The sequence below is a fragment of the Aulonocara stuartgranti genome (genome assembly GCF_965226115.1).
Source record: "Aulonocara stuartgranti genome assembly, chromosome: 16".
In the NCBI taxonomy this organism is placed as follows: Eukaryota; Metazoa; Chordata; class Actinopteri; order Cichliformes; family Cichlidae; genus Aulonocara; species Aulonocara stuartgranti.
In genome coordinates, this window is record NC_138952.1 from 12,549,062 (window position 1) to 12,572,558 (window position 23,497).

Sequence of the window (23,497 nt, forward strand, 5' to 3'; positions counted from 1 at the left end):
TATATATATATATATATATATATATATATATTATTGTTAAATTGTTGAATTTTCGAAATGTCTAAAAAAAACTGTGTATGAGGGTGTAGGGTGACATAATCTCACATGTTAACAGAACTGTGTTTTACAATGCTATGGTGAAATATTTGCTGAGAGGATATCTTTCCATATTTAAACTTACCTCTCTTTAGCATTTGTAAGCAGCAAACTAAATGCGTTTAACACTCTAGCAGGTACACAGGTATCTGGCATTTGTTGATGTATTTCTTTATGATAATTTTCTAGTGGGAACCTATAAAGTGAGGCTGGTTTATGAAATGAACAACAATATAATAAGACTTGCTGTTAATAATATATATTTGTAATAGAGGAGTTAGCTGTAAAACATCAAGTACAAAAATTGCCTTTGCTGTGATTGATTTTTGCCCTTTGATGCAAGCCGAGGTTAAATAATCTCAGAAGTCACCTTCAGGTCCTGTCGGAAATTTGGGAAAGGTATAATGGTAGGCATAATAATCATCAAATAATAACATTGATTAATAAATTATGACTACTACACCTATAACTAAATCACGTTCTAATCTTCGAATCATACAAATATATATGTATATAGACATGGTATGTACAGGAATGTTGCATCTTATAATGAGAAGGGAACTTGATTAGCCTACAATACATCAGGAATAATGGACGTTATAAAATTGAAATCCTTTATCTTATATTTAGAATATTATAAATAAGAGATGTTTTTACAGTAGTGTAAAGTCTGAATTAATATTCAACGCTACAATAAGTATTATAAGCAATACATGTTTTTTTTTTCAATTGATGATCAAATGTAACTTTTCTTAAAGTGTTTGCCACATTTTTCTTAATACATTTGATCATCAATGAAAAACTGCATTTTGTATTTATTCAGGTTTTTATTGTCCAATATGAAAATTTGTTTGATGATCTGGAAGGAGGAAAACACTTTCTCATGGCACTGTATGTGCAAGTTTTCACTTTGAGTTGTGAGAGATCTGAGCTTCTTAGATGACCATGAAGGCATCAGGTCCAGCCCCTTCTCTCAGGATCGTTCAGATGTGTTTCGTCCTCTCGGCAGTTGGTGAAGGAGGAGGAGAAGGAGCTGAACGGTTAATGTACAGGAGAACCACCGCGCCGAAAGTCTGGGAAAAGACAAGTGCCACCGTTTGATAAGCTGTTGGAAAGCCATAGAAGCTCGCCTGATTAGATTTTTCTGCTTTCTAAATGCTCAGAAAGATCAGATGTCATTTTCCGAAGCACATAAGCGATGTTAAAGTCAACGGTTTACCTTGTGTTCAGGTGAGTGTAGATCCACCTCAAAGAGACTTCATGGAGTGTTAACGTTACCGTTATAGCTCAGCTAGCTTTGGTGGTTACAGTCCGCCGTTATATTTGTATGTTTACCGTTACCTTTGACCTGTGATGGACGAGTACAAGGACCGGGGGCTCACACTTCGTAACTTCGTACTGGGTTGGTATTTTTTCTGTATTTTCTTCCAATCACGTCCGCGGCAGGACTTTTCGTTTGGTCGTCATAAGTGGAAAACGCGGAAAGAGGCTGTAAAGGAATCATGCGACCAAAATTATGAGTCGATCATCCCAAATGTGTCTGGCACTGCTATTACTACCATATTCTCTCTCTCTCTCTCTCTCTCTCTCTCTCTCTCTCTCTCTCTCTCTCTCTCTCTATATATATATATATATATATATATATATATATATATATATATTACCCCTTAATTATAAAAATGTAACGTAAACGTAAACTAGAAGTGCATTTTATTTGGTGTCTGCGCTTTCAGTTTATCCCTTATTATCTAAAAAAGTGACTTTTTTTAGCGATACTGTGGCTTTTGTGATCTCAGTGTTGTCAGTTGCCAACATGTGTTTTTGCTGCTGTCAGGTCATTTCAGGCACAGCCTGTGAAGTCTGCACCCTTGGCTTTCTAGCGCATCAGTGGTTCAGAGAAGGGTATGGCCCCAGCTCTGACAAAAATCCTTAAAAATGGCCACGGGATCCACTTGTCCTCACCCCCTGCCACTGTCAGAACTGACTCAGATGGGAGAGCCATGTGCAGTATAGAGCTACAGCCTCACATGAGACCCATAGATGATGATGACAATGACCTCCAGCAGAAGATGTGGAACCTTTCTTCATTTCACTTCCTGGACTCCTGCCTACCTTTCAGTCTCTTGGACGCTTCTTCCAACCCTCCGCTTTCGCCATGCCCGCAGACATCCGACAGCCAGTGTGAGACGATGTCCCTGCCCAGTCCAAACTCCCTTGTCAACCTCCTGTCCTTCAATAAAGGCTCCAGAGATTCCCATCATGTGGCCTCAGTCTTCCCAGATGTACCGGACATGTTTTTAGTTCCTGGGCCTGAACACAATAGACAACACATTTGTCTGCCACATGGATGGAGTGCCGCTCCTGAATGCCAGCCATATGGTGGTGATGTGTACCACTCCTCTCTTAACCTTACGAGTGTTTGTCCTCCATATCCCCAAGGGGAGTTAACATCCCCGGGCCACACACATTTGTTTGCACCTCCACCTTCGCTGAGACAGGAGAAAGCAGCAGGGATGGTCTGCCCTCCCCCAGTTTCAGCGCAGCCTTGCATTGACAGGGTAAGCCCTGACCAGCTGACGTCCAGAGCTGTGCTAGAGGAAGCCGTGAAGGCGCAGTTCTCGCGGCAGACAGACCTGCGCAGCCGGGCTTTGAAACTGCGAAAGAGACTGCAGATCCTGCTAGGAGAGCAGACTGTGCGGCACTGCAACCAGCAGCTGGAGGGGCTGGCAAAACACAGTCAACATGGAGATTTGTCTTTTGACTGCTTCAACTCTGCACAAGAAAGCAGTAAACTAAGTTTTCCTTGGCTAGAGTTGCCAATAGCCTCGTCATCCTTCTCAGAGGTCGGAGAGTTCAGCCACTCCAGTCAGGTGGTACTGAGAGGTCTGCAGGAGGCCTTGGACTCTGAGGCTACAGCCAGCAGCAGCTCAGATGAGGAGCCAGTGGAGGAAAAGATTCGTAGCAGGATTTCATCCATGTGAGTATCCAGGTCTGTTTTTGTTTATTCAACCAGTGCCACAGTGAGCGTGTGGCTATTACAGCTGCTGATTACAGCTAAATAAACCAGCAAGAGTGCTCAGACTTTAAAACTCCACAGAACGGCACAGCTTAACCGTTTATTCAGCTAAAGCCATATCAACAGTATATGAAAACAGGTTCCAAAACTCAGCTGTAGTGTCACTGGCAAACTGTTCTGGGATCTGGTTACCAGAAAGCAGCTGTTCTTCACAGTAAAAATCACTGCTCTTTTCTTAATTACTGTTGAAAGTTCACAGAGGTTGGCTCTGGCACTGGGCGTCTGGTCAGTTAAAAACCCGACGAGAGCAGCTTTTTAACTTCGACTGATGTAAAAGTGGAGTGAATGGATTGTCAAGTTTGCTTGACAATATGGGAAGGGCATATTAAGTCAGTATTAAGTCATGCACGGTTACAAATGCCAAGAATGACATAAGAAATCCACTCCTTCTTTTAGAATAACAGTGCGAGTTTTGGAAAAAATCATCTAAAGTGTTACGAGGTCCACCGTGCTGTTTACTTGGCCTTCAGTGAGGTTTACAGTGTGGTTGTCATAAGTGCAAGTTTTGTCCTCCCAGATGTGGGGGAGTGTTATGACATTTTTTTACCATACACACACAAGCGCGCGCGTTCCTTTTCCATGCTGCAGTCATAACAGATTCAACAGAGCAGCCAGCTCTTTTTACCCACAGGGTAGGAAATAAACACAGTCTTTCCAACAAGGCAGCAACTTGCCAGCCATTCTGTGTGCACATTCCTCAGCTCCTCCTCTTTCTAGTGAAAAAATACTTTAAAGCGTGTGTCTAGATTCAAGGTTGAGATGTTTGTGGTGTCCTTGTTTTTGTTTTTTGTTTTTTTGACTGAATGTGTAAAATATCAAATGCAATCTTTTTAAAGCTTTAACATCTAGAAAAACTACACTTAAAAATGAAATTGCTGCTTAGTCTAGTTCCTGATTGCCCTTTTGTTTTGTTTACCTGAATTCAGGTTTTGGGCTTGGTTTGCAAGTTTGTTTGCTTTTTATTTTAGTAGCTATAACTGTTCAAAAAAACTAAGTGAATCAGGGAGATCTGTCTTGCCTAGCAGGATGTTTAAAAAAAATAAAAAGGATTACGGTCACTTGGGATGATGATTCAGATGATAAACATGCATTTTAGACGACAGGCAGTCTTTGCAGCCGGAGCTCTTGCACAGATGGGGTTAAGGGTTTATTTCAGGTCTAGGGAATAAGCGCGTGATCCTAGCCTGTGCAGTAGTTATTGAAATCTCAATATAGTTCACAAACCCTTCATCAATAAGATTCAACCTTGTTGACCCCTTAAGTTGTTTCCCGTGAGCCTGGATTCAGTCCAGAACACTAACTAAAATAATGGTTGCTGGGTCTGACAACAGTACTGAGACAGTATTGTTTGTGTGTCTGCGCGTGTGCTTTTATTTGGCCAGCTTGTGTCATCTCAGGAGTGTCAGCTTGTCCTTTGTAGAGACTGCTCTCCTCCTGCATGGAACAATGCTCCGTTCTTCATCTGTAAACCTTGCCTGGGGATTTTTTAAAACATTTTTTATGGTTGATTCCTTCTCAAAGAGGATAGGACGCTGCAGGGGAGGGGATGGGTCACTGCTCTCTTTTAGAAATGTTAAATAGTAAAGACTTTTATCATTCGACGTATGAACTTGTGAAGCACAGATATAGTTTGACTTAAAAGAAAAAAATCACTTCCAGATGTTGCTCTGTTTTCATTTTCAAACATGCTGCACAGCAGTATTTTTCAGAGTCTAAGTGGTCAAGTTTAAATGCCAGGCACACCCTAAAATCTTGATGCTTCTGCAAGAGCCTCAAATTGGGGGGAGGGGGTCTTCTTCCTGGCGCAGCCAGGATTCAAATATGCAATATAGAAGTATGGATGTAATGGATGCAGTCTGTGAACAAGCACAGTAACAGGTATGAAGCAGCCGTTCCCATTCTGTCCTTTCCTCTTCTCCTAATGCTCCACAAATATTCCTGGAATTTTCTCATTATACAGTTGGAGTGAGCTGCAGGGCTGCCAGGTCTGGCCATTGTCTGTGAAGGAAAAAGAGCGCCTACTGCTCAACAAAGAGACACTAGCTTGGGATTGAGTGAAACTTATTGGAGAAATAAGCCATTTTGGACATTTAATGGACTGTTTGGCTGTTTTTTCTTTTTTCTTTCTTTGTTTTTGTATTGACCATAAAGTGAGGCTAACTGTGTTCATTGAAGCAAACAGCATTTAGGGTATTTGATTAATCAGGGTAACAGTGAAATAGCTAACTCATAATATCAAAGGGTATTTGCCAGGTGCACTGTGTGTAGCTGCTTGCTGACTAGCCTAACCTTTTCCTCTCCTGTTTGAAGTGGGGGAGTCTCTGTCTATCCTAGCCAAGGTCCATGAGCAATGCCATAGCAACTATTGCCCTGCTGAAGTCAGCCAACCACACACACACACACACACACACACACACACACACACACACACACACACACACACACACCACACAAAGATAAATGCTAACTGAACAGCCTAGTGCCATGGAAACATGCTATAGACACACACCACACAAGTCAACTGTGCTTTATTCTGTGGCCTAGATAGGCTTTTGTGCTTGAGCAAAATTCTCTCTCCCCCCCCCCCCCCCCCCCCCCCCCATGCTGTTTGGATGCTAAACAGTTTACATGCCTGTATAAAATAGGTCAGGTAGACAGAGCTGCAGTACAAAATTGCAGATTGATTAATCATCTTGTTCTCAGACCGACATACCTGGTTTTCATGATTGTATTCAGCGCGATGAAATAAAAATCCAAGGCTTACAGCTTTACACTCGTCTTTCTTCTTGTGGGGTTGAATGGGGGGGTGTAAAGCCTTTGACAGGGATGAATATAATATTAAAGTGCTTTTGTACGGGTGTAACTGTCCTCCCTTGTCATCCATCACCCTGTCCCTCCTGCCAGCAGCAGCAGCAGCTGTGAGAAGCAGTGGCTGGAAGAGAGAGCAGAGCTGAGCAGCCGATGGACTTGGTTGGAACTGCGCTTGGATGAACTAGAAGGGAGGATACTACAACTGGAGGGGGTCCACAAGCATATATGCTCTATGAAGGTATGACAAAAGGTGTCTGTACCAACTGACTGACAGACAGTTGGTCAGTTATATTATAGGACATTAAGCTTGCACACTCTTGTCAAGAAAAGGGATACAAAAAACAAACTTTCATGGATTGCCCGAGCTACAATAAGTAGTATGTTTTAATCAGTGTTTGGATCCTCTCTTCTCTGTCTTTCTGTGGATCTCTGTGTTTCTCAGGGTCGGGTGGTGCTTGCAGACTCCCAGCCACTGACTGACAGGCAGATTCAGCAGACCCTGCTGAAGGAAATGGCAGGTTTATCCTGCACAGCTTCTGATCCGGACAACGAACCCTGCAGCCCTACACGGCTTCTGCACAATATAGAGAGACAGGTAGGAGGGAGGGATTATTACTTGCACCTCTGATACCAGGCATGAGTTTAAAATAAAGAGGATTAGTAATCTAGAATTATAGATGCTGTTTTAGGAGATTACCCTTTTCTGTCTTGTGATCTTTCATATCCCAATGTCAGGTTGAGAGGATTAAACTAATTAATTATGGTATGCTTACTTTCTGACCTCTGGTAATATGCTAAATTAGAGGCTGCAGGTCAAATGAATGAATTTGTGCTTTATGAAGTCGACCGTTAAGTAATAAGTCTGTAACTATGAAATTGCTTATTTATTTTTTGCAGCTGTTGAAGCTCAGATAGTAGCTGACATCTGGCTATGTATTTAAGATGGTGCACACTCTTGATTACGGATGGGTATCGTTTAGGTTTTATCCGATACCGGTACTTTTGAAACGGTGCCGGTGCTTAAACGGTGCTCGAAACGGTGCTCGAAACGGTGCTCGAAACGGTGCTCGAAACGGTGCTTAAAGAATGGAGAACACACACTTTGTCCAAAAACTTCTCATGTTTAGCTGTTTTTTTGTAAAAAGATAACAATGTTAGCCTTTTCTGCAGCTATAGGGGATTTATGGCATCACTCTTGGCTGGAAGCAGTGCTTAATCAATGGAAAAAAACACCAATTTTGTCCAAAAATCTCTCATGTTTAGCTGTTTCCCACTTTTTCTTTGGTCATTTTAGCCTTTTTGGCCAGGGTGAAGGGAGTATCTGCCATCAAACAAGAAGACAGCCGCATGTAACCACGACGGTGTTTGCTAGTTCACCTTACGTGTATTAATGTAATAACGTGGTTAGCCTACTCAACGTAAATTACACACGAACAACATTAAGCTACTCGCCCAGAGAAGAACGGCTGCTGCTGCCATCATCATCCGTCATCATTTCTGCTACACTGGCAGGGCTAGGGGCCAGGACTCTCGTCTTCGGGTTTTTGGGGGATGTTGCTAACTCCGGATCCGATAACAGGCACCACACCCGCAGTAGATGTGCACGGTGTGAGGTCTCGCAGCAAGCTATCAAATACTGTGCATTTCTTGGCTTTCAAAAAAACGCTATGCGTCGCCAGGTGTTTCATCAGATTCGAGGTGTTACCTCCTTTGCACAGTATCAGCTTAAAGCAGGCTGCTGAGTTTGCATCTTTTGCTGTGAAGTACAGCCAGACTTTTTATTCTGTAGCTCTGCTCTAAAAGAACGTACGTACCTGGGCCCGCCTACTATCCTCGGAAAGGTAAAATGATTGGCTAGAATCCAAAGTGTATGACGTCTCAGGAAAAAAAGCACCGAAATGTGCGCTGCTTTTCGGTCTGGTTACTACCGTTTATGTTATGGCACCGGATACCGGTACCCATCCCTACTCTTGATAGCTTTAAAGCTGTACTTATGTGCACACAAGAATCAAATTTCGTAAAAAAACAAAAACGTATTGATTCACAACCCACACCGAGACATGTTGTGATTTAAGTTTATGACCTAGAGCTGGGTAATCTGTTGAAAAGATCATCAAGTGGTCCTTTTTAGATTCATGATCCTTGATTTTAATCACATTGATTCGACTCATGTGACCATATGATTAGTTAGGACACAAAACCTGTCACTTCAACTCCAGGCTAAAATCGTATAAGACACATAGTATGTTCAGTGAGCACCGACCTTACTCGTTTGCTTATCCTTGCAATCCATATGATTCGTATGGAAAGAAAACCACATGCCAACCTTAGGCGATCCATTATATAAAGTCATTAACACGCCCCCAGCGTGCTCACCCACCCAAGAAAAACAACTTCTATTTGTATTTCCATTTACACTTGCTTTAGAAGTGGTATGTACCTAAATACCAAAATATGTGTTTTGCCTCAACATGTTTTCTGAGCTCATTCAATGTGGGACTTTCTATTCACTCTCGGTTCATACTCTTTTTATTCGCCTTGGTAGAAAGTTCTCATATGTGTACTGTGCTCCTTTTTAAGATTACAAGGCTTGCTTATATTTATCAGCCTGATACCAAATAATAAGAATCAGCCAAGGCTAAAGACATCAAACTCAATGTGATCTTTCTGTGAAGAAAATGCTTCAGGGGAAGTCTGAACGGCTGGATTGTATCTCACTCTTATGTGCATTATTTGGCTGATGTCTTCATTGCAGAGTGCTCAGCTTAGCCAGATCGTCAACAGTCTGATGCCCCCTCTGAGCTTTTCACCGCTCTCAAAACAGTCCCAGACCTGTAAAGACAGGAGAACCCTCCCAAGGTAGAGGACACACACACACACACACACACACACACACACACACACACACACACCACACAAGTAGTCAGATTGTGTTAATACCTATATTATCCTGTGTGCTTTTTACAAGTTGCAGTTAAATGACACATTTACAAAAAACGTCTTTAAAAACTGTTAATTTATGTGAAAATCTGACATATTTCAGACTCTAATGGTGATAGAAGTTTGTCTGTTATCTCTTTAAAGTCTAGGCGATAGGGTGAAAGCACGTCCCAGCTTGTCGTAAAACCCACTGAACCCACTTCGGTCTCTTCATGGAGTCTGACTTCAGTAATCCCTTCATGTCTCCCCTTCCTGTTGCCTTTTTAACTCTCTGCCTGCCTGTGAAGATGAAAGCCCCATAATAAATGAAAGGCATTCTGTTTCTTTTATTCATGTACAGTAACAAGTGGGTATAAGTAGGGATTGATGAACAAGATCTAAGGAATCAACACCTTGAAAGAAGTTGCTTTTCGAGCATTGTGAACTTGCTACAAAGCACAAACCTAACACGTGACCTCATCTGGTTGTGTTTCTGCAGCGGCCAGAGAGGAGATGTTTTCTTGCCTGTGAGCTCCAAGAGAAAGAGACTAGGGACTAGGCGGCTCTTTAAAGCTGATGCGTCATGCGTGTGTGCCCGAACCCGACCCCTGGTCACCTACCACAAGCCCAGGCTGTTCACTTTCAACTCATACGGCTCTGGCAGTCCACTGGTAAGCCATATGTCGACCCCCTTCTTCTTCTAGTCTGTTTAACCATTTACATGCTGTATATAATTGTCAAATTGTGCCTCTTATTACCCTGCAAGCATATCAAATACATTGATTTATGTACCGTATTTCCCGGACTACAAAGCGCACCTGAATATTAGCCGCACAAGCTAAAATCAGGGGAAAATCCTGTTTTGTACATACATTAGCCGCACCTGACTAAAAGCCGCAGGTGTTTCAATGTTGACTTATCATATGTAAGAGAATATGCACAAAGGGAATTGTCAGGAAAGAGATGGCTGTTTGGAGACACACCCCTTTTATTAATATTTTGAAAAACAAGTTATGGGTACATATTTGCACATGTAGTACATAACAGTAACCTACAGCACACCAGAAAATAGATTCGGCCTACCTTTTAGGCTCAGGTGCAGTGACACGGCTTTAACAAGAAGAAAAGTCAGTCATTCACCATCTTTCTCTTCTTCCTGCGCTCTAAAACCACCAAAGTCCTCTTCTCCAATGTCGGATACAAACAGGCTCAGGATGGCTTCGTCATCCACTCTCCGCTTCTCTCCTTCGTTGTCACTTTCAAAACCAAAGAAATCCTCGTTGTCAGTGTCAGAGTCGAACACCCTCAGAAGGGCCGTGGCGGTGTCCTCCTCTCCATCATGCAGCAGTCCAGCCCTTCAAAATCCGTTGGTGATCGTGGATGTTTTCGCACTTTTCCACGCTGTCAGAATCCACCGGTGGAGTTGGGCATAACTTGCTTTTCGCAAGTTTATCGCCGCTCGTCATCCACGACTCCCGCTGAATGCGTAGCGCTACTTTGAAGTTTGTTTTTCGCGCTACTTCGTACGGCACTACGTTGCCTGGCGGACGGACATGTGACTAACATACCACTCTTGAACCCCGATCCTTCCGCCAGGCAACGTAGTGCCGTACAACAGCGGAACAAACAAAACAAATCGTCTTATGATATGACAAAAATCATGGAAAATCCATAGAAAAGCCGCACCTGACTAAAAGCCGCAGGGTTCAAAGCTTGTGCAAAAAGTAGCGGCTTATAGCCCGACAATTACGGTACTTCTTAAAGCAGTTCAGAGATTCTTATGAAATGTAGCTTTAAAGCAGTGCCTTTGAGACCTATTTTAGCTTCAGTAGTGGAGTGCCATCACTAAAATAGGTCTCCAAATTAAATAGGAATTATTGTTCAAAGCCGAACACCTGCTTTTAATTAAGAAATAATATCTCTAATTCAGATCAACAAATGCAGGGTGCTATTTTAAAAGCTCAAGCCTTTATTTAGCCTGCGGGGCCAGTACATTATGCTGTCCTCTTACTGCAGATAAAAGATTGCAGTGGCGGTGTGTGTCGAGTGCTTCTTAGCTTCACACTGTTGCGGTAATGAGGATGTGTACAGCATAGGAATCTATAAATCAGCTTAACTATTTAATTTCTCATTCACATGTTCTTGACCTTGAAGGACTTTTAAGCATCGGCATGTCTCACACAGTGCCGGGATATTTATAGAGTTTCTGCATCTTTCTGATTCTGAACACTACAATTGTAGCTGCTATAATAAGCAGCGCTGAGCCATCATCATTGTGACATTGTTCAATAACAAAAAGAGCGTTTAACAGATTAATGACTTTAATCAGTGCACTCCATCAGAGATCAGCTTCCTTACATCCATATCACTTATATCCTGGAAAGGAAAGGTAAACTGTAAAGAAATTCTTTCCTGTTGCTAATCTTGCTCTGCCTATCTTGAGCATTTTTTTTAAGTAATCTTTTTAATCTCTTGTTCTCTTTTCCTTTTCCAGCACTCAAGAAAGTCCACGGCTACCTTCTCCTCCTCGCTGTCCTCATCTTCCTGTTCATGCTACTCCTCTTGTGATCCCATAGTCTCGTGCTCTGATCCCGACTGTAGCTCCAGCGGGGTCTCCTCCGACACCTTCAGCTTTCGACGTCACCCTGTGTCGTCTCTGTCGTTTGGTAGGAGAAACGTAGCTACATTACATTGGTCAGCATGAGCAAACTTTGTAAGCTAATCAAGATTTTTAGATCATTTGATTACAATGTTGTTTTTGAACTGCAGTCAGTAAGAGTAAATATTAGGCTTCCTGTCTGACATGGTAGACTGACTCTGAAGGGTCACACACCCTGGCCATGTATTTGTCATCTCAGGCCTGTAGAGCAAAAAAAACCAACAAGATTTGCTAAAGTAGGGGGCAGTTGAGATATGTTTGTAGGGTTATAATAAACTATAAGGTATAAAAGGTAGATGTTTTTAGTTATACGTCTTGTCATATCAGCTTACTATAGTGTGATCAGTCAGAATTTTAAAAAGACCCCACTGCACACAGCAGATGAGAATAATCTGCCAAAACTTAACCGAACTGGTCCACAGAGCCAAGAAAACAGGTCAGGTTACATGCAATATTTTAAAACTGGCATCACAATAATTAAACCTTAAAATGAAAGCACAAGTCCTGTCGTGATGGACCGTAACCACATTTTTAATTGCACTTTGGAGAACGATCACTCAGATGAAGTCAACATAGGGACAAGTCCAAATGTTTTCAGGGGGATAAAGCTCCTTAATCTCCTGGTCTTCTGTTGTGGTCTTTTGCAATGATAATATTTTTAACTACTGGTGACTACTAATGTAATGTGATCGTGATTCTTAGTGTTATTTAAACGTTTTTTTTTTTTTAAATTCAATTCAGTTTTATGTATACAGCGCCAAATAACAACAACAGTTACCTTAAGGCGCTTTATATTGTAAGGTAGACCCTAGTAGGGCTGTGCGATATGACCAAAATCTCATATCCCGATATAAGAATTCTATCGTCCCGATAACGATATAAATCACAAAAATGTAACATTTTCTGTAAATTCTGTGAATCTCGGGCAGCTCGTCTTGCGGGAAGTGTTTCCAGCTCCGCGTCATGTAGCTGGAGTCGAGTGTTTTAACCGATGCATGAAACTATACATTTTTAGACATAAGTTGTAACGGCCGCCGTTTTCTTTGTCAGTATTTATTACACGGCGTGCTGCGGGGAAAAGCCTGTTCTAACGTTTAGGTCTAAGGTTTATTTTTTTAGCTCTTGGCGGCTCTTTTTTAAATTCTCATCCGTAAATAATCTGCTCTTTCACGTGATTCAGTTTATTTTGAAAAGTCTCAACAGGATCTTGAGCTTTATTGTGAAAGGTTTATGTGGAACATAAACAAGCGGACACGCGATGCTATTACCGTCATTGTTGCTAACCACAAAGCATAAAAACAGGCACTTGTCTGTCTGTAATGTGGTTATATTAAATATAAGAGAAAGAGAGAACTTTAAGAAATTAATATAGCCACTACAGTGACCATCAAAACGATGAAAAAATATTGCCGTAAACAGTTTATTTTGCAACACCATGAAACAAATGATGGCGTAAAATGAAACAATAGACGTTTTTATATCGTCATCCGATATATATCGTTATATTGAACAGCCCTAGACCCTAAAATAATATATTCAGAGAAAAACTCAACAACCCCCTATGAGCAAACACTTTGGTGACAGTGGGAAGGAAAATCTCCCTATTAACAGGAAGAAACTTCTGGCACAACCATTCTTAAATACATGGCAGCAGGGATGGTGTGTAAAGAATTTTTAAAAACTTTTAAAATTTATTTTTCTTTTTGTTTTAGTATGCATAGATTCTGTACAACTAGGGCGACGCGTGTTGAGATGCTACTGTTTAAACTGTGTGCTGAATTGAATTTGCAAAAGGTGTTGTATTCTTGTGTCCCCACACTTAAAAATTATCATATTCTTCCAGGCACACCTACGAGCCACCACGTAAAGAGGGTGCCAGGCAGAGAAGTATGGTCCCAAAGACCTTTAGTTGTCAACAGTCCAGTAAACTACAAGCGACACAGCTCCACGCCGCTGCACAACAGTAAGATCGCTCTGTATACTTGTACTGATTACAAATTATGCCTCATTGTGTGGTGCTCTCTTTCATTCTGCTGGTCTCCTTTGTTTTCACCATACTGATATTTAGGCCCAAAGCATGCTTGCAGCTTACTATAGTGTGATCAGTCATTCAGCGATTAAGAAGAACGAAGGATAGAGGTGCACTTTAAAAAGCCGCACCTGTGCATGTGCTCTTAATACCGTTATCAAAGCGACTGGATCAGATTGTTTTTGCTAAAGTAATATAACCTATAACAGGCAAGCAAAAGTTACTTTAATTGTAATTGTAGCTAAATCAGTGGTAGCATCCGTGTCTTTATATTCTAAGCAGCCACTCGGATTCATTAATGCAACAGTTCAGGTAATAAATGCAGTCTTTCAGTTTTTCTAAAGAATAATTTGTGCATAATTAAAAATGAAATGACAGTTCATCATATCCAGACAGCTCACCCATTTGCTTGTATTCAGTGAAGGCAAACAATAACCGGCTGCTTCAAAGTCATCCGCTCACTCTGCTTGTTTTCTCCCCGTCGACTATCATAATTCATTCCTAGCGTGTCAGATATCCCACTGGGGCTGTAAGAGGCATCCAACTGAGCAGTAGATGGAAATAAAATCATTTGGCATTTCACCTATGTCTGTAAGCACCTTGGTATGTTAGTCTGAAGCTAATGAATGATAATTTCCTGTAACATTTACGCTGCATACCTTTGGCAGCCTGGAAGGTTAACAATTTAAGAGGATCTTGCATACGTGGTTTTCCATATTGTAGATGGATGATTCAAAGTTTAGATTTTCCACTATTTCTCTGGTAAAGGTTGAGGAAATGTGGAATGATATAGATGAGAGGGGGAGAGCATAAAGGAGGAGACACAAAGGAAGCAGACTGACAACGGATGAAGGCATCAGACCGGGCAACGCTTGTCGATTTTGTGTCAGCTTGAATGATCTTATTGTCGTTTGTCAATACCCGAAGAAGGCAGTCTGTCAGGTAAATGCCAGCTCAGATAATAGCCACATGGAAGCAGATTTCTTATCAAAGCTGATCTCAGCTGAAATGGGATGAGATTACATAAACCGTCAAATCAAGCAAGATGCAGAAATGTGGACGGATGACGTGGAGACTGATGATAAATGACTTTCAACTGTGGTATATTTTACAGTGTAACATAGAGAACTCAGTGTGTTTAAAGACAAATTAATTGCTATAGCCATATTTAAAAAAAAAAAAAAAAAAAAAAGATCCACTTCTGTGTCCTGTTCCTTTAAAGTAACTTGAAGCAGCAGTTTGGTGAGTAAAACTCATATAAATAATGATTGGGGATTAATGTTTTCACTGATTGGAATAAAAATGAAAAACTCGAAATCATTCTGACAGTCTATTAATTCAGTTTCTTGTGTTTGTCTCTGTGTTTCGCTGTAGGTCAGGAATACAAGCAGAACGGCAGGCATCGTAAAAGCAGAGTTATGGGTTTGTCACCCATCAGGTTGTTAGTCTCTGCTCAGAGTCGACACAGCAAAGCCAGTCAGAGGAGAAGGAAGAGAAGACGCATCCGCAGGCTGCTGGAAGGTGTGTATACGCAGTGAAAGCTCATACTTGGGTTTCATTACTTCTTCCACAGCTTATGTTTTTGGTCGTGTGTGCGTGTCGTCATTCTGTCTGCAAACACATTAGCTCGAAACGTTTTGATTGAATTCTGGTTAAGCGTTGTAGGGGTGTAGAGCGCTGTCATGTTAACAGTACATCAAAATTTGTCTTTCATCCAAAAAAGCCTTAGAACTCAAAAACGAAACATAGATGAATCTGTATCATCAACATATAGGGAATGATCTATGGGGATTCTAAGTATCATATAGCTGTATGTCATTTACACATAGAATGTCCTCATAAATAAAACCAAATTGTACTTAAAATCATGTCAAATATATTAAAATGAGTTTCAGTGGGGCAAATAACAAAAGCCTGCACTTTCCACTTGTTTTTACTCGTATGCTAACACCTTAAAATACTTTCAAAAGAACAAAGAAAATTAAATGAATATATAGAAAATCCAATACTATTCCCTAAACGTAAATACGACCCAGAGTGAGCTGCCTTAGTGGAAATTTGTGCTCTTGATGTTTCTTGTTAGAGCTGTTTTAACAATGTAGCTGCTGGTTTTAGTGTAAAGCATGCCTGTATATGTCTGTGTTTGTATACCCAGATGACGAGGATGCCCTGTACCAGCTCTGTGATCCAGCAGAAAGTTCAGATGATGTGCTAGAGGAGAGCTACTCACATGCATCACACAAGCAGGCCTCACAGGTAACACAAAACATATGTTATTATTAAAAACTAAAGAGCCAAGAAAATGATATAGGTGAAATGTAAGAAGTAGCAGATTTAGTTCAGATTAGGATGAAGCGCGGTTAGGATAGGATGGATATGACAGGATAGGATAGATCCACCTACGTCACTTAATATGCGCATATGTGTGAAATGTAAAGAAAGATGACCACAAAAGTTTTGTCAGGACATCTGAAGATTTAGAATGACTCTGAATATGTAAACTCTTCTGAACGATTGGTAAGCTCTTGATTCAACCTGGGAACGTTTCCTTCTAGGGCTTTGTTCGCAAACGCCAGGGAGAGAACGTGTACAACATCAACAACATTGTCATTCCCATGCCACTGGCTAAAGTAGAAAAGCTGCAATACAAAGAAATTCTAATACCCAGGTATGAAATGGAAACACCCCTGAAAGTGTTACAATGTATCACTATGAACCATAACTCCTTTAGGAAGACTAATGACCAGTCTTATTGACTGGTTTTACAGTAGTTGTGATTCTGCATAATTGTATTTTGCAACTTATTTATTATAAACAATCACTTTTACCAGAGTGATGTCTGATTTGTAAAGCTATTGTTTAAAAATGACAAAAGTAAATGGAAGTTGTCCATTATCATTATTATAATGATTAGTTTATCTTTATTGCAGTTGGCGAGTAGTTGACATCCAGCCTCTGATGGAGATGGAGCCAGAGAAGGTGGAGGGGCATGAAACAGAGCATTTCTTTTCTTTGAACATGAGCAGTTTATTTTCATTTGTGAACAATCCAGCATCTTAATGCCCTTCTGTCTGTCTGTCTGTTGTGTTTAGGCTGAGGCTCTCAGTGATGAAGTCTTTGCTCAGCGGCACCTGGCTTTGGAGCAAAAAGAGAAGTTACGCTGGTCGTCCTGGGATAAGAGGAAACACCGTAGGCGCCCTACAAGGTGTGGACACCCACACAAACTCATAAATGTAGCAATAATGAGAGTAATGCAAAATCTAAGGTGAACCACAATGTTAGAAAATGTTAGAATGTTTTTAAAGGGCCTACAGAAATAAAACAATTCTGTAAAAATATACAATAAACCTCAATAACTGAGGAAGTTAATCCAGCTAGTTAATGAGCAGACAGAAGAACGTGTTATAACCTCAGATCTTCCAATAGATGTTACCTGAATGTGGATTAATGCCACCACTAATCATTGTATTACATTTGGAAAGCTTTAAACAGTGAACTCTCAAAGGCGTGCAGCTGGTTTCAGACTTGTTTTGTTTGTGTGCATGTAAAAACCTGGAAATTTGAGACAGTGTTTCATGGGGTGTGTTTGTTTTCTCATTCCAGATCTGGCAGCAGGCTTTTAGGCAGTGGGGGTGGGATGTACACATCAGGAGAGGAGAGTTCTGTGGAGTGGAGTTGCGCTCAGCTGGATCTTGATGATTCGCTGAGGTCAGAGGAGTGGCTGGTAAGATCAAAAGCGCCACAGCTGAAACCTGAAATCCCCAAGACAAACTGAGAATATCACAGGATGGTTGATCAAGGTGACACAGGAGGCAGCTCATGTGGAGTCATGCATATTTACGCTGTTGTGTCCCCAATATGCTGTTTACCGTATTTACGCTTGACTGTTGTTTCCAACACAAGGCGTTGTAAATCATTTAAAGGAAAATCAGCAGACTGCAGCACTTTCACCCATACATTGCTGTAAGGATATTTTCTGTAACATTCCTGTGAAAAAATGAAGCCGTTTCATGTGTCCTTCAGCAGAGACAAAGAATATAAAGCAGCAACATTCATCTCATTCATCTTGTGTGAGCTATGGAGCCTTGGTGGGTTCTTGAGAGCCTACACAGATACTTGTTTCCACTCTTGTTTCCTGTGATGATGCCCTGATTGCAGTCCTCTGTTCCACTTTGCTTTGATTGGAGAGCGAATGAGTTGTCCCTAAACCAGACTTACCTAATCAACCTTCTCCACACTACAAATAACCCCTACTTCACTGCATTGCACTTCTTATGCACTCCAGAGGCCATACAAACCATGATTAAAGCACAACCATTATTTATTCATTTTTAAACAGACCTCTGAGCCATGCACAGATGTATTATAGTCCTCAATGTGCATATTCACTGAAGGGACTGTTATGAAAAAAAAAAGGACAAATAAAAAGCTTTCTGCAGTTTTATTTTACACTTAATGTCTGCCTTGCAGGAAATGTATGTAGCCAGTTGTGACTACTTACAAAAATGCGCTCCCCTGTCATATTCAATTTACAAATAAAGATAATATTCAATATTTTTCTGAATGTCATTGATTTGTCTTACTTGTCAGCCTCAGACACCCTGGGAGCCTCGAGTCTTTCCTTTGGATGAGGATGAGGAAGGCGCTCTGCTCTCTGATAAACAAGAAAAAGTCCCGTATGGGTGCTTAGGGATTAGTTCAGCCTCTTCCACGTCAAAGAACTCAAACTCCCAACCAGCTCCAACTCAGGCTTCTTATGCTACACTGCCCTCTGGGGGACAAAGCAAGAACAGCAGCTGATACTGCCGTGCCTTCTTTTTTTGTCTTTGAATGTAAGTTCATTAAAAAAATTTACGTGTGTGTGTGTATTTTCTCAATTTTAAGCAAGTTTAATTTGTTTAACCACTTATTCCAGTCATACACTGAATTGTCTGTGCTTTGATTAATCTATCCAGTATGTCATTCATAACATAAAATTATTATTACTATTATTGTGATTGGACTTTAACACACAAATTATTAATTTATTGGATCATTCATAAAGAGTACAAAGAGTATTTTAGAAGGTTAAGCCTCTGAAAAACATCCTTCAGTATTTTATCACTTAATTTAATATTTGCATCATTTCTTTTCCAGATCTCCTCTCATCAGGGACAACGAGCAGAACATGTGCCCTAGGAACCTTACCGGGAATATTTAATACATTCCACGAGCATTGTGATCTGATGTAATAAAAAAAAACTACATTTTTTTTTTAGGCAAAAGTGATTATTTTGTTAGGGTTGTGACAGTAGTCACAGTAGTTTAAACTTCTGCAGCAGTTTCAGGTTTTAATGTAAAAGAGGTACTGTATGTAAAGTAATATATCTATCAGCAACTCCACTGTAGTGTCACGTTTCTTTTTTTTCTTTTTTTGCCTGTCCCGTTTGGCTCTTTTGCCATCAGAATTGTTGTCTAAAGGCAAAGAAAGATGCCCAATGGATTTACTTTACCAAACTGACCATCCCAGCCTTGCCGTAATGGTCCATTTGATTCACCTTTTATTGTTTATTTTATTTTCACTTACTGAATACGGGACAGACTTGACTGGGGGAAAGAAGGGGAGAAAGAAAGAGGGAAAGAGAAACAGCTGAGAAGAGGGACGGGGGAGAAGGGCAAAAAACAAAAACCAACAGAACGGGCAGAGAAAAAAAAAATGCATATATCAATCACCTGGATCACCTGCTGAGAAAGAAAAAAGAAAGCAAGCAGAAGAGAACGAGTAATAGAATAAACAACATCACAATGATATATGGGAATATGACAGTAAATACTAAATGTTAAACATTATTGTGCAGCACATAAGATCAACAGAACACAGTGTGCTTTGAGGTAGGAGCCAAAAAGGGTGTAGTTTGTGGGTGTGATCACCCGTGTGTACACCTGTGAGCATGGACGCGCTTGTTTTTTAAAAGGTTCCTTCATGTAATCTGCTAGAGGGTGTGGGGGGGCCACAGCCCCGTCCTCCAGGGCATGAAGCAGGTGTGGAGGAGATCAAAACTCCAGACATCCAGAGGCCCCCAGAACACAAGAGACCAAGGAAGACCAACAGAGGGGCAGCTGCGCCACTGTCCCGGAAAGAGCTGAGGAGAGTCCCAGATGAGGGCTCACTCAGCAGCCGCGGAGCAGAAGCCAGGGGGAGTTGCAGTGACGCGCCCGTGAGCTCCGCCGGCAGCCAGCTGCGCCTGAGTGACCGAGCCCCAGGCCGAGAGGCCGGGGGCACCCCACCTCCGAAGTGGCCCGAGCAAGCCCCAGGCCCCGATAAGCGGCCGCCAAGGAGTGAGCCGGTGTGTACCTGGACGCCCATCCCCAGACACAAAGAACCACCAACGCACCGACGTCTGAGGGGGTCTGCCACTGGCAGGGGAAGTGGTGGTAGGGGGAGATAGGCCTCCAAACCTTGGAGGGCCTGAGATGTCCCCAGAGAGGTGGCGCCTGATACCCAACCTGACATATAGACACAGACATACAGGCACACACAGATACAAACATCCATTCCCACCCTCATGCTCTCATATGCACTTACTCCACACTCAACCAACGTGGAGACAGACATAAAGAGACGTTGTACACACGATCACACTCCCCAAGCGTACTCTACAAACCGGGTCTAGGTGCCCCCGCCCCTGGAAGGGGGAACTGCACCCAGACCCAGGTGGTGTTTCCCTTTTCCCTGCGGTGGGGGGAGGCAGACCGCCCCGACTCCGCAGCAGCAGGAAGGCTCCACACTCCAGACCGCAGTCGGACGGCCAACTCCTCCTCCTAGTCCTAGCCCCCCTGCTCCAGCAGGTCGCAGAGAATGGGGGTGAGAGAAGACTCCAAACCTCCCTCCACCCGCTCATTGTAGTGTTGATGCATGTGTGTTCTAAGGTGCATTTAAAACCCAGGAGGGCTTGGAGCTACCTGCCAGAGAGCAGCAGGTAAGCGCATGGTCCCTCCTGCTAGCCCTCAATGTCTACGTGTATTTAAAATTGAGAGGTGGGCAACGATGCCAGGGGTGGGGTGTATACCCTGATGGTACTTTGGACTCCGTGTATCGTGCCCACCCCCAAGATCCTATATGTATGTGTAATGAGAGTGTGAGTAATGTGAATGTCTAAGTTGTGGGATAAAATTGAGGCAGAGGCAGCCAGAAGGGGACGGGGGGGGGGGGGGGGGTGGCCTCCTCTGCACCCTGGTGACATACCCCCACTCCAAGGCCCTGCATGTGTGGGTGGTTGTGGTGGAGCGGGAAGAGGGAGGCAGCTGGAGATGGGGAGGGAAGGAAGGGAGGGGCAAGTGACCCCTCCCTGGGGCCAGCTCCTCCGCTGACCCCAGTAGGCACCCCCATACTCCGCGACCCGCCAGGGAAAGGGGGCCCAGGCCCATCCAGACCGGGGCCCAGTGCAGCAGCGCCGCCCGGCCCCACAGAGCCCGGGACAGTCCACCCAACCCCACCACAGAGAAAACTGCACCCACCCCACCATCCACTCATCTTCCAGACTACATAAGACAATAAACACCCAGGCTGAGATCTTCCTCTGAGATCTTCCTCCACCTCTCCTGTATCTCCCCATCCTGCAGAGGGAGCTCCTGAGGAGAGGAAAGCTCCTGCAAGATGTGACAATCTCCCCCACCAGTTGAAGAGCCCCCCAGGTGGCTCGACGCACCGGCGGCACCCTGCTCCAGGGCTGGGCCCCCATGCAGTAGTGTCACGTTTCTTTCATGTTTGTATCTGTCAACGCTATTTATTTCTACAGCTGTCTTAAAATGTAAATATAGGATATGTTTAGTAACTTTTTATTTAATTTTTAACTTTTACTTGGTGTACTTGTGCTTTCTGTTTGAAGATGCTGTCCTTTTTGTATTTTTTTTTCCACAAAAAAGAAAATGTATTTGGAAAATATAAAACTTTCCAATATAGATGCCATGCTCTACTTCCATAGTTATCTCAGTGATCAGATCTGTAGCAAAGGGACATGGCTGCTATTTTTTCCTGGATTGAGAAGCTGCACTAACGACTCCTACTGGGATTTTGTTTTTTGGGGCTATGCTTTGATTCGGGGTCCACTCAAATCTTCATAAAAAGATATCTGTATATTCATATCCACATATCTGTAGACAGTTTGTAGTCCATCTGTGGTCTAAATTTGAGCAACTAATCACATTCAGGCAAGCTGTTTCCAGGTAAACAATGGAAAGGAAAAGAAGGATGCAACCTAACCAAGATCACCAATAAGACCCAATGAAAAGGTGAATACATGCATCATTTTAAAATGTCTGATTTTTACTTGTGGTACTGCAGTTGCTGAATATTTTATTCTTTTTTGTTGTTTGTTTTGTTCTTTTAAAACTCTTTTTGCAGTGCCCTATTATTTGCACACATAGGAGCAATAAGAGCAATACACCTAAAAATACTATGTTTTAATCCCCCTGAATATGTGGTCAAATTACAGGGATAATGTCTGCACATGGCTGGACTGAGGTGCCCCCCAGTAATATCGGTGTTTTGAAAATCTGAAAAATTATTTCCTTTCAGGATTCTTGCAGCCCGTCACTACTGGAAAATCTAACAGGTGTGTGGAAGGATTTCAGGAGGAGTTTAACTAGGAGCAAAAATGTAAAACGACAGAAGGGAGATGAGGTAGAAAACAAGCTGCCTGTGTAATTGGGTCATGACATAGAAAATCTGAAATTAGAATATTGCACATCATTGCTTGTCAAGCTGTCAGTGCCCATTAGTCTGAAAACGAACAAGTCAAGTGAGGCGTCTCTTCAGTTGAGAGCTCCGAGGTTTTAATTTCAATAATGTGAAGGATGTCTGCAATTCTCGCCAAGTCTACTTAAATAAGATGTAATTTATAAAAGCTGGATGGACAGAACATTGTGAGGTCATTTCAGTGATTTGGATGATTTACCTTTTATGGAGGTCGTCACTTTTTAAGGCCACAGTCTTAAAGTGAAACAGCTGGTATTTTTGATCCCGTATGCATAGCTTCCTCTTATAACGACCTGGGAAGGAGGCAATGGGCAGATGGTGGTCAAGGTCATCCCTCTCACATACTGTATGCATGTCAGCTGCTTTATACTGGGGATTTGGTGCTAAGATTCTAGAAATCGAAACTTGGATTTCATTAAATTAATTTACAGATTATAACTGGATGATTCCAAGTTCATAGAGGTGAATAGGGCTCATCTGTGCTTTCACATGGCTTCGGGTGTCAGCTGAGGTAAATCTTTTCATTCTTTAAGATCCCCCTCCTTGGTCACACAGCATTACGTAAAACTATCAAGGTCGCTTGCACTCACTTCCAATTGAGAAGTGGGAGACCTTGTCTCTCCTTGAAAACTGAAGAAGAGCTCGAAGTGTCACATCAGTGCAATAGTAGTAGGATTGTCTGATCTCAATAGCAGGCAAAAAGAACCTCTTGTATCCACATGGGGGCCATATTGCTTCTTAGAAGACACATAGACTGTTTCCATGAGCTCTACATCAACTGAGTAAAATTAACCCTAACCCTATAAACGAATAAGCAGATTATTAACCCAATGAAAAGGGGGGAAGATGTGTGCACTGAACTATGAAAAGCAGATTGTAACTACAGCATTTGCACTCTGGGAGGCGCTCTTATATCAAAGAATATCTGAATACCGATTTACCATGTGTAAAAAATAAATAAATAAAAAATACTTACTGTTGAACTGGGATGACCACAAGTAACAGATGGGAAGTGATTCTTCATTAAGAACATTGTTTCTGGGAAGCCAAACTATTTTTCATGCAGTATTTTTAACCCATGCCCCGAACTGCACGTGTGCCTTTATACTGATTTATTGCCATAGCAACCTAAAGAACGTAATACTTGACGAGACGACATTTCGCCAGCCT

General features: G+C 42.1%; 1 protein-coding gene and 1 long non-coding RNA gene across 3 annotated transcripts; one reads left to right on the forward strand and one right to left on the reverse strand.

Moving 5' to 3' along the window:
* Positions 1 to 1,073: 1,073 nt before the first annotated feature.
* kansl1l (KAT8 regulatory NSL complex subunit 1-like) lies at positions 1,074 to 18,972 on the forward strand. 2 transcript variants are annotated; one of them, XM_082508866.1, is made up of 16 exons: positions 1,074 to 1,326; positions 1,931 to 3,073; positions 6,077 to 6,221; positions 6,426 to 6,578; positions 8,739 to 8,842; positions 9,402 to 9,573; positions 11,397 to 11,568; positions 13,405 to 13,524; positions 14,965 to 15,111; positions 15,746 to 15,846; positions 16,146 to 16,258; positions 16,521 to 16,569; positions 16,683 to 16,795; positions 17,194 to 17,314; positions 18,181 to 18,422; positions 18,727 to 18,972. In XM_082508866.1, the coding sequence occupies exons 2-15, from the start codon at positions 2,001 to 2,003 to the stop codon at positions 18,388 to 18,390; spliced, it is 2,793 nt and encodes a 930-aa protein (XP_082364992.1). In that variant the 5' UTR covers positions 1,074 to 1,326; positions 1,931 to 2,000; the 3' UTR covers positions 18,391 to 18,422; positions 18,727 to 18,972. The 2 variants fall into 2 exon arrangements, with proteins under 2 accessions (XP_082364992.1, XP_082364993.1); XM_082508867.1 differs by having other exon boundaries at positions 1,075 to 1,326; positions 6,080 to 6,221.
* LOC309691270 lies at positions 17,367 to 23,394 on the reverse strand. Its single transcript, XR_014271940.1, has 4 exons — positions 23,304 to 23,394; positions 22,527 to 22,620; positions 18,174 to 18,244; positions 17,367 to 17,577 (listed from the first exon to the last, which is right to left on the reverse strand). It is a non-coding gene; the product is annotated as an uncharacterized lncRNA (long non-coding RNA).
* Positions 23,395 to 23,497: the final 103 nt, after the last annotated feature.